The 14,024-nt window shown below is 37.8% G+C and overlaps 1 protein-coding gene across 1 annotated transcript in view; it reads right to left on the minus strand.

The window, feature by feature from the left end:
• Window positions 1-1,669: 1,669 nt before the first annotated feature.
• The window catches only part of RNF182 (ring finger protein 182), an 81,543-nt gene continuing 69,188 nt past the window's right edge, over window positions 1,670-14,024 (minus strand). Inside the window, exon 2 of the mRNA XM_082257553.1 lies at window positions 1,670-3,853. Coding sequence (XP_082113679.1) covers window positions 2,889-3,629 — 741 coding nt within the window. The 5' untranslated portion in view covers window positions 3,630-3,853 and the 3' untranslated portion in view covers window positions 1,670-2,888. The remainder of the gene's footprint in view (window positions 3,854-14,024) is intronic.

Consider the following 14,024-nt stretch of genomic DNA (forward strand, 5'->3'; position numbering starts at 1 on the left):
AACAAATACACCATAAAAACTTCAATTAAAAATGAATCTAACTATTTAAAATTCAGATGGTCTTATCTATATATTTTATTATTTTAAAAAGGTTTGGAGCAGGTGCTATAAAGTGCATCTCTTTTATTCTCTTTTTGGGTAGAGGACCTATCATGAGCTAAAAGTGTCTTTTCCACTTGTATACTCGTATCTATAATACAGTAGGCTGTGAGTGTATATGGACTTTGAGTAGTCATCCTTCCTCCTACCACAGGATTGCATAAGTTTGTTTATTGCAGAAATACTCTCACTGCATAACACCGCCTAAAGGAATGTGAAATTGAGGACGTGAGCCACAAGTCCTTGAGCAGGCAAATACAATGATGCTAAGGTTGAATGCAGTAAAATAATGTACTAGGGAACAATAATAACCACTCTCAGTTTATAGCAGGTAAAGTTGGCCTTATGCCCAATTTTGTCCAAAAAAGTGAAGTGACCTTTACAACTTTTTTAGTATTTAACTTTTTCTGATGTAAGACTTAAAAGAGAAAAACTGGTTGATTGTTGTGGAAAACTTAAGACTTGTGGTCAAATTATTATAATAATTTGTGTTGGCTTTTGCACTTTGCTATGTTTTTTTTTTTTCATCTTATTACGGTGTGCATTACTTAACACCTAAAGGGCTGCACAGTTTCTGAATTATTATTTTGCCTTTTGAAAAGCTTTACATATTTATTAGAAAGTACTGTATACATACAAGCTTTCTTTTAGTTTTTCTTTAAATAAATGTGTTCTGTTGCAATAATAGTAGTTTAAGTATTTTTAAGTAATCAAAAGCAGAATGATCCCTGTACTGAATTTTTTACACACTTAACATGAAGTGGATGTTCGGCCTTTTTATATGAAATACATGTTTTTTGGTGCAAATGTTGGTTGAAAAACATTTTTTTGTGTAAGGTTCCAAACCCAACCTTCCAATCTGTGCCTTTTTCAATGGCATTTTAAGACATGGACATAAAATTATGTTTTGTTCTCCTCATCTAAAAACTGTAACATGAAATTAAAAATATAGCATTTAAAAAGCTGTGACTATAGCTATGGAAGTTAAAAAAAAACCCAAAAAACTGTTTTTGGACACTGGCGTAGACAAAACCATCTGGCTACAGAAGTATTTATCCAGACAGCAATGGAATCTAGCAAATGATTAGGATAAATGACTGTATGTATGGTTCTGGGCCAGTGCCAGGTTGCTATAAAAACAATCTGTACACAGGAATGACTTAAAATGACACAGAACTGAGTGGTAAGATTGTCATATAATGAGTTATTTAATGCTTTTATGACCGGTATTAGCAACATAAAGTCATACTATGCATAAAAAGCTATATTGTTCATTAAGAATATTTATCATTTGTGTTTAACATTAAAACAAATCTGAGTCAAAATATAAACAGTCTTCTTCAACAGGCATGCTCAGTGAGAATGATAAAAAATGTTAACAGTAAAGTGTATAAAAAAAATATGGAAGCCCCAGTATGGTCACAAACAACTAATATACAAAAATGTTCAGTAGGGTAAAAAATAATTGCCCAAGGCTTAGTAACCCATTTTGATTAGACAGTGTTCATCTTGTACTGATCTGAACTGAAATTTGAGTACTGTGAGTTATAGCACATCATCATTGCTCTTCACGGCAGTGCTGTACTAAATAAAACCAACAGTGTATACATGTCTACAAACTGTGCAATGCATTTTGTGGCCCAAATAAATATTTTTAAGCTACTAGCTTTTTAACCAGTTCAGATGTTAGTGCCATGTAAACAAGGCAAAATTTTAAAAATTGGTACAAATAACTTTATTTAGTTTTTTGAGAAGTTGGTAACAAATTGCAACTTTACTTAAAAAAGAATAGGTAGAATCGTTTTTCATATCCATGGCATGAAAACTGTTGAAGGCCAAAACTCCTGAAATGTCAGTTGTAGGTTGATACCAAATTACTAATTTCTCAATAAGGAGATTTCCAGGAGCAGTTTGTCTCCATTTCCCTCCCAAAAGAAACAATCGTTTAATTATCTAACAAGCTAGTTTTCCACAATTATTTAATTATTTTGCACTATGGAGACTCCACAGATGGAGCATAATACCATGAATTGGCTGCAGTAGTTGGCCTGAACTAGAAATTCTTGCTAGTGGACTTTATATAAGCCAGTAGTAGCCCGTATGTGATGTGATTTCCAGCAAACACACAACATTGAAATAGTTAGCCTTGATGCCATTTCATTCTATGGATAGGTGTACAATCATTGCTGCTTGTGGTAATTTTTAGAACATATCTAAGGCCACAATTCACTCAGCTCTTTTCAATTAGAGCAAATAATATCACACTTCCTAGATTAGAAATGGACATTATTTTCCCTGAGTTATTGTACTGATATCAACATCACACACGGTTAGATAATGTCATACAATAGTGTGTACCCTGCTATCATTGCAGTCTCATCTTTTTTTGACAACATCAGTTTAAAAAAAAATCTTTTTTCAAAATACATACTTGAAATAATTTACTAACACTTCTAATACACAATCTGAACTTACAAAGGAAGCTTCAGTTAAAACAACAATTTTACCAGGTTTTGTCATAGCAAAGTAGATTGACAGTACAGCTGCTAAATTCAAAGGTAAAAATGTCAAAAAATACCCTTCTTAAATATATTAGATGTCTCTTCTATGTGACTTCAATGCACTACGTTCAGCTTAGCAGGTACTGTACTTGCCCTATAGAGTAAGAAGATCAATGAAGATTTGGGTTGTTAATGCACCATGGGACAGATTGTAGGTTCTCCTTCTGTCATCAGCTGGTACAGTAAATAATGCATGTGTTTGCATTCTCCTGTTTTCCTCTATATGGGTCAAGACGTGGCCATACAATCCAAAAATTCATGGCATACGCACTGGCAGAAGCCATATACCATAAGTATAACAAGGCTAGAAGGAACAAGGCTTACAAAGACAACCCCAAGGGTTACCTTTTTTGATACCAACAAATAGATCCCCAGAGGCAACGAACTAAAATAGAGTAATCCTAGCAACCAAACAAAGACACGTACTGAGGTTTGGCAGATGAGCGATGTACAATTCCACACTGTCCAGTTCTGAGGCATTGAGACTGGGTCATAAGTTGAAGGCCGGTAGAATTCTACCACAGGGGTAGCATTGAGGGATGGAGAACTTTCTCTCTGGACTTCCATTATGGTGATCACAAGGCAGTTGGTAGAACTGTGTGATGGAGTGACTAGAGTTGACAGTCGTTTTGGTGTTAGAAGCAACTCTGTAGGATTGTCTCCAGAACACCTTCCTTTGCCACCACATGCAAGATTAAGTAAGATATTGTTGTCATCGGGGAGACTGTTAACCTCATCCTCAGGTAGTCGAGTCTCAAACCTACAAAACGGGCATACAATTACACATTGTGGAGACTCCACACAATCCACAAGTTTGTATAGGCATTTGGCACACACTCTGTGACAACAGCCCAAAACTTTTGGTTTTCTCTGTCTTAGGTTGTATCGATTGTAACATATCTTGCATTCCAGCTCGTCTGAGTTTAGGTTTGGAGACTCAGATGTATCTTCAGCTACTTGCCCAGTCATTGTTTCTGCCAGGAAACTCTGGAGGAAGTTCAAAAAAATCAGTGGGCCTCATAAGATGATTGTCAAATTGTGCAGATTTTTATCCACCTTAACTGTACTCATAGTACAATCAAAGAGAAATATAAGACACTCTAAAACTTCAGGCTTCATTACTTGGAAATGTTCTTCTAGTCCACATTTTCTCCACTTTCCACAATCTTCAGCTGCAGTCGCATTGCACGATTCTGGAACAGAACAGTTTACATTGTTAGATTCATGTGTAAAGCCAGGAACTGAATTGATTTGCTGGCATTTTCTAGGCAGCGCAATGACACTGACACAATTGTTTTTACAGAAAGTGCTGAATGGCATTTTTTTCAGTGGCTGACTACTCTGTGATATATACAACAAGCAGAATGAAATATTCACATTAGCCAAGAATTTAGCATTTAATTATTTAACTCAAGTAAATAATAATTGACATAAGTTTTAAATAATTCACACAAAGATCAAAAACTGGTAATAATCAATAAAACAATATTAATAATAATAAGAGATAACATATTTATAAACACACTACAGGGTTGGTATTACTGTATGGTGTGCACATTTTTTGTTTACTTCTATGTTTCAATATTTTTTACTTAATGAACAGTGGTGTGGATCAAAGTGTCCATACTCTGAATTTTTAGGACCATCAACTTTTTATAAATTTTTTTTTGGATACAGCACCAAACACATTGCTTATGTGTAATAATGTTTATCCTATTACCTGCAGACTGCTGATTCTGGTAAAAAAAAACTTCTATTTTAGTGCCTCCTTCAGAGCCATCAGATACTGGCTTGAGTGGCACTGTTAAAGAACAGCAGCAGCTGCTGCTACTAAGAACAGTCGTGCCGCTCACCCGCCCCCTTCTACTGTCTTGGACTATCATATTGCTCTTACTTCTCTCACACAATGCATTGCGTTCTCTAAAAAGGAGGAGTAGCAGTGATATGTCAGGATCTCCCCAACAGAGGGAATAGTAACCTGAGTTTTGTGAATGACAAAGAGGGCAGAAGGGGACAGAGGAGTGGCGCAACTTTTCTCAGTTGCATCAGCTACTGTAAGCCGCTCAGGCTAGTATCTGGCAGGTATGAAGAAGCCTCCTGCAGGTAGTGGAATACTTACCTTTAAAAGGGGTTGTAAAGTCGGAACGTTTTTTATCTTAATGCATTCTATGCATTAAGATAAAAACCTGTGTGCAACAGCCCCCCTAATGCTACCTGAGCCTGCTCTTGATCCAGCGATGTCCACGACTGTCTCAGCCATTCGGGACTCCCCTCCTCATTGGCTAAGACACATTAGCGGAGCCATTGGCTCCCACTGCTGTCAATTCAAGTCAGGTAGCCAATGAGGAGAGAGAGGGGATGGGGCCGAACCACAGCTCTGTGTCTGAATGGATACACAGGGCTGTGGATTGGCTCAGCCGCTTGCTGTTGGAGCACCCAAAGGGAGGGAGGGTGGGGCCAGGAGAGCCGAAGAGGGACCCGAGAAGAGGAGGATCCGGGCTGCTCTGTGCAAAACCACAGAAGAGCACAGAGCAGGTAAGTATAATGTGTTTGTTATTTTTATTGAGAAAAAAATTAGACTTTACAATCAGTTTAAGCATAATTAATGTGTTTGATTATGTGCTGTATAACCCAACAAGCCCCCCCCCCCAAAAAAAAATGTTGTCAGGCCCTTTATGCTTACTAACTTAGTTCCATTGCAGATCAGGAAGTCAGGGCAAATTTTGAAATCCTTTTCTTCAAACTTGTTACAGTTAGTGATCCAGATAGTATGGAAGCGTTCTCTGACTAGACTTTGCACACTAAAGTATTTGCATATTCTGAACAAGCAGTAAAAGCACTTTAAAACAACAACAACCTTACAAATACCTAAATACTTTATTGGCCATAGGCTAGACACAAATGCACTTTAAAAAACCTTACAAAAACTCCTCACAGATTTCAAGATTCTCTATTTTTAGTTTTAACGTATAATCATGACTTACTGTGGCTATGTTATGTCTCTGTGCTTCGTGTTAGTTGGACTGTCTTTTGCTTCCCAAATTATCTTCCATTTAACTTTCCTTAACCACTTCAGCTTCGGAAGGTTTACGCCCCTTCATGACCAGGCCATTTTTTGCTATAGGGCACTGAGTTACTTTAACTGACAATTGCACGGTCATGCGACGCTGTACCCAAATAAAATGTATGTCCTTTTTTCCCCACAAATAGAGCTTTCCTTTGGTGGTATTGGATCAACTCTGCGGTTATTATTTTGTACCCTGTTTACAAAAAAAGGCCGACAATTTTGAAAAAAAAAAAAAAAAAACAATATTTTTTACATTCTACTATAAAACATTCCCAATAAAAAAATCTTAAAAATCCCAAATTTCTTCAATATGTATTCTGCTACCTATTTTTGGTAAAAAAAAGTCCCAATATGTGTATATTGATTGGTTTACGCAAAAGTTAGAGCGGCTACAAACGATGGTATAGATACGTTTTTTTTTACTAGTAATGGCGGCAATCATCGACTTGTAGCAGGACTGTGATATTGCGGTGGACAAATCGGACACCTGACACTTTTTGTGGACCAGTGACACCAATACAGTGATCAGTGCAAAAAAAAATATGCACTGTTACTGTACTAATGCCAGGGAAGAGATTAACATCAGGGGCGATCAAAGGGTTAACTGTGTTCCCTGGGAGTAATTACTAACTGTGGGAGATGTACATTGACTGGAGGAATGTAAAGATCCGTGTTCCTGCTTAGCAGCTGGTCCCGGCAGACATAGCGTCCACCAGAGCCGCTTATTGGCTTCCGCTGTGTCCAATCACAGTGAAGCAGGTCGCTGGTGGGAGCGGGTCTCCGGCGGTGCACGCACACTACCCAGACCCGGAAGTGTCAGTTTACCTACTAGGTACCTAATCTGGCACAGAATGGTCACTCTGACACAGTATATCTGCGTGGGGTGGTCGCTAAGCGGTTAACCACTTGCCGACCGCCGCACGACTATTTACAGCGGGGGTCAGCCCCTCACAGGCAAAGCGATGTAGGGCTACGTCTCTAGCCTGTGAGACTCTAGGGAGCGAGCGATCGCCGCCGGAGGCGCGCTCCCGCGCGGTCACGGACTCTCCCACGCGTGTGCCTGGCGGACCCGATGTCCGCCGGGCACTCGCGATCCTCCGTTACACCGGGACAAAGGCAGGCGGCTAATGTAAACAAAGCCGCCTGTCATTCTCCTCTGTGTAAGAATGGTGATCAAACGGTTCTGCTATGTAGGACCGTTGATCACTGTTCTTACACATCAAGCCACAGCCAATCACAGTTAGAAACACGCCCCTAGGGACACACTTAACCCCTCCCTCTCAAAAAAAGTTAACCCCTTCACTGCCAGTGTCATTTTTACAGTAACAGTGCATATGTATAGCACTGATTACTGTAGTAATGTCACTGGTAACCCCAGTGGTAAAAATATGGTAAAAAAAAAATTGACCTAAAATGTTAAAAAATTTTGATTTTTACATTTTGTTTTTTGGGAATTTCATATAAAAAAAAATTGAAAAATATTGTTATTTTTGCAAAATTGACGCTCTTTTATTGTTTATAGCGCATGATCAAAAATCGCACAGGTGATCAAATACCACCAAACTAAAGCTCTGTTTGTGGGAAAAAAAGGACGTCAAATTCGTTTAGGTCACACGACTGCGCAATTGTCCGTTAAAATCGCGCAGTGCCGAATGGCAAAATAGGCCCTGGTCAGGAAGGGGGTAAAATCTTCCGGGGCTTAAGTGGTTAAAGAGAACCAGTTACAATTTGGTTAACACAAGAAATTAAACATTTCATATTAAATCCTTACAGTTCTGGAGGATTGCCTATTAAATATTTATAATTACCTGTTTCTTAAACTTTATTTAGTTAGTATGTCTGAGAAAGATTCTAGGGTTAAAGCAGAACTAAAGTCTCCAATTGGAAAACTTTGAACAGGTAAGCTCTTTATTGCAAAGACATGTTGTATCCTCAGAAATAAAAAAAAATACAGTTTTCTTTAGAATGTACGCTGAGCTGCACATACACAGGAGTGATGTCATCCCGTACTGGCCAATCAAAATGGCCACAGCTTGGCACCTGGAAAAATCTGGCTAGAACATGCCAGTGAGGGACAGTTGAAGGAGAGATAAATATTGTGAATTTTAGCTACGCTTTAAGGGTGGGTTCACACTAATGCGGTCTACCACATCGCACTGAATTCCTGAACAAATGACATGCAAATTCAGCTCAGTGTATGTATGGTTCAATTTTCACTGGACTGGACCAAAAACTTGATGGACCCTTTTTTTTTGTCTGCACTTGAATCGGGTCACATGGGTGTTCAGACCCATGCAGTCCAATTCCACCTGATTCCACAGTTCGCACTGCGTTCTGCGAACCGATTTGGGGGTGTCATTAACTTTATGCTGATACCCGCAGCAGAACACAGAGCGCAGTGTGAACTGTCTGTGATTCTGATGCGGTGCGGGAACCTACACAGGAATCACTGTGATTCCCGCACCGCATCAGCGCTTCAGCCTATGCAGAAAGAGGCATCTGTAGATAAAAACAAACTGTGCAACTTTGACTGAATTTGAAAAATGTCCTTGCCATAGGGGTAGATCATTTACATACCTCCCAATGCCGGACTGGAATACTCCCAGGTTATTGCTAATACGTTGCTAAGTGAGGCCTAGTCATTACTGCCCACCTCTCTATCAAATGAGTGAGCTCTTAAACCCTGAGCTCCGAGCTACTGCATCATTGGAGAGAAAGAGTCATGTGAGGTGGTTTGAATCAGAGAAAAAGCTCACTCCTTTGATGGTGGAGGAGAGCAGTAATGACTAGGCCTCACTTAGCAATGTCCTGGGAGTCTTCCAGTCAGGCTTTATGAGGTATGATGAAATGACCTACACCTATAGCAAGGGCATTATTCAACTTTATTCCGAACTGCAGTTTGTTTTTATCTATAGACACCCCTTATCTGCATAGGTCATTTTTTGGTACAGGTGAACTAACACTTTAAGTGTCAAAGCTGGGTGACTTTCTGATAAATGCTATCTTGTCAACTGTCAGAAACCATGCAGATAACACATGTTTTCTCTTAGCTCCAAGCAACCATAATATACAACATTCTGTTGTGTTATACTGTTGGGCCCCTTTCACACATTGTGACCGTCCATCCATTGGCGGATGAAAAACGAACATCAATGCAACTCTATGGAAAAACTAATGTAAATGGATGATCATCCATTTACATTAGTTTACATCCACTTCTGTCAACATCAGTTTTTGGTATGGATCAAAGCCCTAATTTTGTTCCGTAAAAAAAAACAAAAAAAAACGATGGGACAAAAACAGGTGTAAACAGACAAACAGTCAATTTTTGCATGAAAAAATGTCTCTGGGACTCAAGTGGTTAAAGTGGAACTTTAGTCAGAAAATAAAGCCATGCTAGATGACTTCAGGCAGGCCCCTTTTGCAGGTATAGATATGTAAAACATTAAAAATGAGTGTCTATACTGTTTAAAATCCTGTAATACACTGTCTCAGCCTGCTCTGCACATGCTTGCTCATTTGCTCTCTATTTTTAGCCATTTTTAGGCACTTCTGAGTTTGTAGAGGCCAATCAGCTGACAGCCTTAAAGTGGAATTAAACCCTCCCATCCTTTACAGCCAATGAATTGGCTTCTCTTTGATATGCAACTATTCCAGGAATTCAACTGTTTTTTGAAACCATTAAATGTATGGGTCTAGTTTAATTTTACTGCTGTTCAGGGGCTCTGGGCTTCAACACAATGGCAGCCTCCATCTAGAAGAATCAGGAGCAATGCTGGAGGCAGTTTACAGCACACACTCATTTTGGTAGCATAATTATTAATGGGGAATGTATGTTCCTTGCTAAAGAACATTATTTTTAATCAAGTTGTTATGAGTAAAGTTCCACTTTAAGGACTCTGATGGACTGATGGCAAACTGATGAAAACTAATGTAAACTTCATCTTTTTTTTCTTTTTAAAAAAACATGACTGAACTGATGAAACAAATGGGTTACATGGGTTAAAGGGATCTTATGCTCAAAAAGGAGACAATTGACTAATATTTTGAAGCTTTACACAAGAATAAGTATTTTATTTTTAGCCATCAGACTAAAATTTTTAAATCTTATTTGACTTAGCTGACTTAGCTAAAAATAACTGACACTTTTTTTGGAAATAACATGGAGACAAAACAGCAGCAGAGTAGAATATATTTCTCACTGATAATTGAGAAGGAGGTGAAGCCAAATGAAAATTCAATTTGCAAAAATCTATAATTATGTGGAAGGAAATTTAAAAAAAAAAAAAAAAAAAAACGGTATTTTTTTCTCACACTTAATGATTGAAGTTGTTCACTTCATTCTTCAAGGAGTCTGAGGTAAGAGGCCATTTGAAAACTGGGATTGACTGATGGATTTTGACATATTCAACTTTCTAATTCCTTTTTTGTTTAATCCCCCCAAGGCCATGGCTTCTTGTGTTTCTGTTTTTCGTGATCTGGTTTTCAAAGATTTAGATAAGCTAGCGATAAAAAAATAGATGTAAGGATTTGCATTTTGAGAAAGATTTACGGAAATTGCGCAAGATAACTGACATTTAGGTGAGACCGGGGGCATAGTTTTACTCACTAAAGATGCATACGATACAAAAATGAATTGTCTTCTATCTGATATGGACACCTATACCCCCTTACAATGTAACCCAACTACTGTATATAAAAAAGCTAAGGGGTCTTAGGGATGGTTAATAAAAAAGAGAAAGCGTTTTTGGTTCCCCTGGCTCCACAGGTACCTGTGATGTATTACCTCCCTAAGGTCCATAAAAATCTCCAGAACCCACCAGGCCACCCCATTATCTGTGGGATAGACTCTATTACCTCTCGCATAGGCAAGTATCTTGATGAATTCTTGCAACCTTTGGTAGGTAATACACATTAATATTTAGAAGACACATCAAGTGTAATTAATATATTAAATAGTTTAGAGTGGAAACAAAGCTATCAGTTGGCTATGGCTGACGTCACCTCATTATACACAATTATTGCCCATGCTCAATGCCTCAGTGCCTTAAATACTTTCGTCAGACAGATAGCATCTTACGCCCGGAACAAATTTTTTTTTGTTAGAATTATTGAATTTTGCTATGATGCATAATTCTTTTTTCTATGGTAAACAATATTATGTTCAGAAACAGGGGACTTGAAATGGGCGCAAAACTTGCACCAAACATGGCCAATTTATTTATGGCCAAATGGGAGGAGGATTTTATCTATGCACATAGGTACCCAGAACTCGTATTCTGGGGCAGGTACATAGATGGCATCCTCCTGGTATGGGATGGCACATTGGAAGTTTTTGCAAGAGTTAATTTGTGCCCTTAATACCAATACCCGGGGTATTATTCTCCAATGCGAAGCCTGTGTAGACCAGAATAACTTACTTGATCTAACCATCAAGGTGGGAGTAGAAGGTCTGTCAACTATTACTTATTTGAAAGAAACTGACAGAAACTCCTGTCTGGATCATACAAGTTGCCACCATCCTTCATGGTAAAAGCAATTCCAAAAGTTCAATTTTTGCACCTGAGAAGAAATTTCTTAAAAATACTTTTATGTCCAATCTCAGACTATAAAGTCCAGTTTAATAGAAAATGGCTATTGAGCAGGTGACTTCTATTGAACTAGAGAGGACTTGTTGGTGGCCCATGAAGGACGGGCACCTAATTTTGAAAAGTATAATTGGGCATTCCTTACTTCTTATTCACAATATTATGGATTAATTAAAAATATTTTTAAAAAACACTGGAGGGTTTTGCAAAATGATTCTGTTCTAGGTCCTCTGATTCCAGCAAAACCTGATATCATCTTTAGAGGAGATCCATGTTCAAGAAATATTGTGACCCCTAACATCATCGACCCTCTGAAAAAAAACAATTTTTTTCCAAAAATGTAAAGGTTTCTATCCTTGCCACACATGTGCGGTTTGTAGGATAAATGCATTTAAGGGTAGGAAATATATTCTTTTCATCCAATCAGACTAACAAAACCTATAAAATGAATTCCTTGATTACATGCGACACTAACTAACTAAAAATGTTAGAGCAAGTGAATTGTGGACAATTTGTTTTGTTTGAACTTTCTTGGTTCACATATATTTTTCCTTATCAGCCCTTGTGTATGGGCTCTTATGGGCACTATTTATATATTTGGTGTGATTTCTTTATACGTGTTTTTAACCTATCAAGTTTGATGTCATTATATTGATTCATTTTTGTGTTTTCACAATATTGAGTTCAATTTTTCAGCGCTACTTCATATAGTTATCACATTTGAAGACTGACAGTTGCTGCTCTGTTCAAATGCCTGGCCTCATGCTGATCAAAAACATAACATTGTTAGATCAAATCTTAAAGCAGGACTAAATCCACTAATTTACCCATTTTAAGAAACAGTTACATTCTCAGCATGCTAAGAATGCTAACTGTCACATTTGCTTGTGCTGTCAACCAAACTGTCAAACCATCAAATAGCCGGTGTCATAACTGAACATGTGCAGAACCATGGAAGATGCAGATCAAACAGAGGCTAAGATGACACCTTCTTTGGCTAACAGGGAAGTAAGGGTTTAGTTCCACTTTAAGACATTAAAAGGAACTTTTTGGGATAAAAATAATTGAGTTGCCATTTGTGACGCCATAGTTGGATATCACAAACTGTCTCCCATTTTTTTACTGTGTGCAGTGTATGGACATGCTGTTGAGGGACACAAACTCTTCAAGTGACCTTGGGCCACCTTACACTACATGCTTTGACAAAACAACTAATTCTAATAAGGATAAACTATAAATCATAAGTCAATTTGCAAAATAATCAAATCTAAACTACGATTATCCAGCCTACTACATTAGCTCATTTGTGACTGATTCGCTCTAAAATTTCACCTGAAGCACTTTAACCATGTACAGAAACACTTAAATTTGATATATAAATGCACAAATATATATCTACAATAATTTATCATGTCTATATTGTTGATTACTAAAATTTGCTGTAAGAGGTCCAATTAGTAAAATGCAGTTATACCTTTTTTGTACAAAATCTTCTTTCCTGTGACATTTTTATTTTTTACAAGTACAGGCATTTGTTCCTTTGAAATTACTGACAGTTAATCAAATGTGAAGCATGAAAAATCTAAATTTAGTGCCATACAAAATACATTTTCATTTTGCAGTTCTATTCACTTTACATTTACATACAGTCTAGCCCTTGTCATTAACTGTCAGAAGGTGACAGAGGAAAACAATTAGAGATATAAATGTTTTTTTATTACAATAATTTCAAAAACTTAAAGTGAACCTGTGTTTTGCCCATGCAGGCAGAGCAATGGGTTTACTTTAATGACAGTCCCACCATTGTTTGCCCATTTTCCTTTTCCTTCCCTGGAACTTTGATCAACCGTTCTGTGTATGGGTAGCAACTTGGAGCTTAGACAGGGTTAAAAAAAATTCACCCTAAGCTCATGTGATAGTGCTGGATGCCTACCCTATACCCTGAAGTACTTGCTACTTTTTTTTTTTTTACTCATGGTGGCCAGATTGTGGTCCAGGGGAGAGAAGGGGTATTTCCCAGCTAGTGGAAATTCCATTGAGGTGAACCTATTGCTTAATCTTGCATTGGCCAATCAAGGTTAATTTTAAGAGCTATTTATGCATCAAAATGTAGGTATCATTACCAGAAATACTCAAGAGGTTTAAAGGGGAACTCCATACAAACAGCTACAGTGGATATAAAAAGTTTACACACCCCTGTTATAATGCCAGTTTTCTGTGATGTAAAAATATTAGACAAAGATAAATCATTTCAGAACCTTTTCCACCTTTAATGTGACCTATAAACTGTACAACTCAATTGAAAAACAAACTGAAATCTTTTAGGCAGGGAAGTAAAAATAAAAAACGAAAATAATGTGGTTGCATATGTGTGCACACCCTCTTATAACTGGGGATGTAGCTGTGTTCAGAATTAAGCAATCACATTCAAAATCATATCAAATAGGAGTCAGTACGCACCTGCTATCATTTAAAGTGCCTCTGATTAACCCCAAATAAAGTTCAGCTGTAATAGTAGGTCTTTCCTGACATTTTCTTAGTCACATCCTACAGCAAAAGCCATGGTCCGCAGAGAGCTTCCAAAGCATCAGAGGGATCTCATTGTTAAAAGGTATCAGTCAGGAGAAGGGTACAAAAGAATTTAGATATACCATGGAACACAGTGAAGACAGTCATCATCAAGTGGAGAAAATATGGCACAACAGTTAC

This window comes from Pelophylax lessonae (assembly GCF_965119305.1).
Source record: "Pelophylax lessonae genome assembly, chromosome: 5".
Classification (NCBI taxonomy): domain Eukaryota; kingdom Metazoa; phylum Chordata; class Amphibia; order Anura; family Ranidae; genus Pelophylax; species Pelophylax lessonae.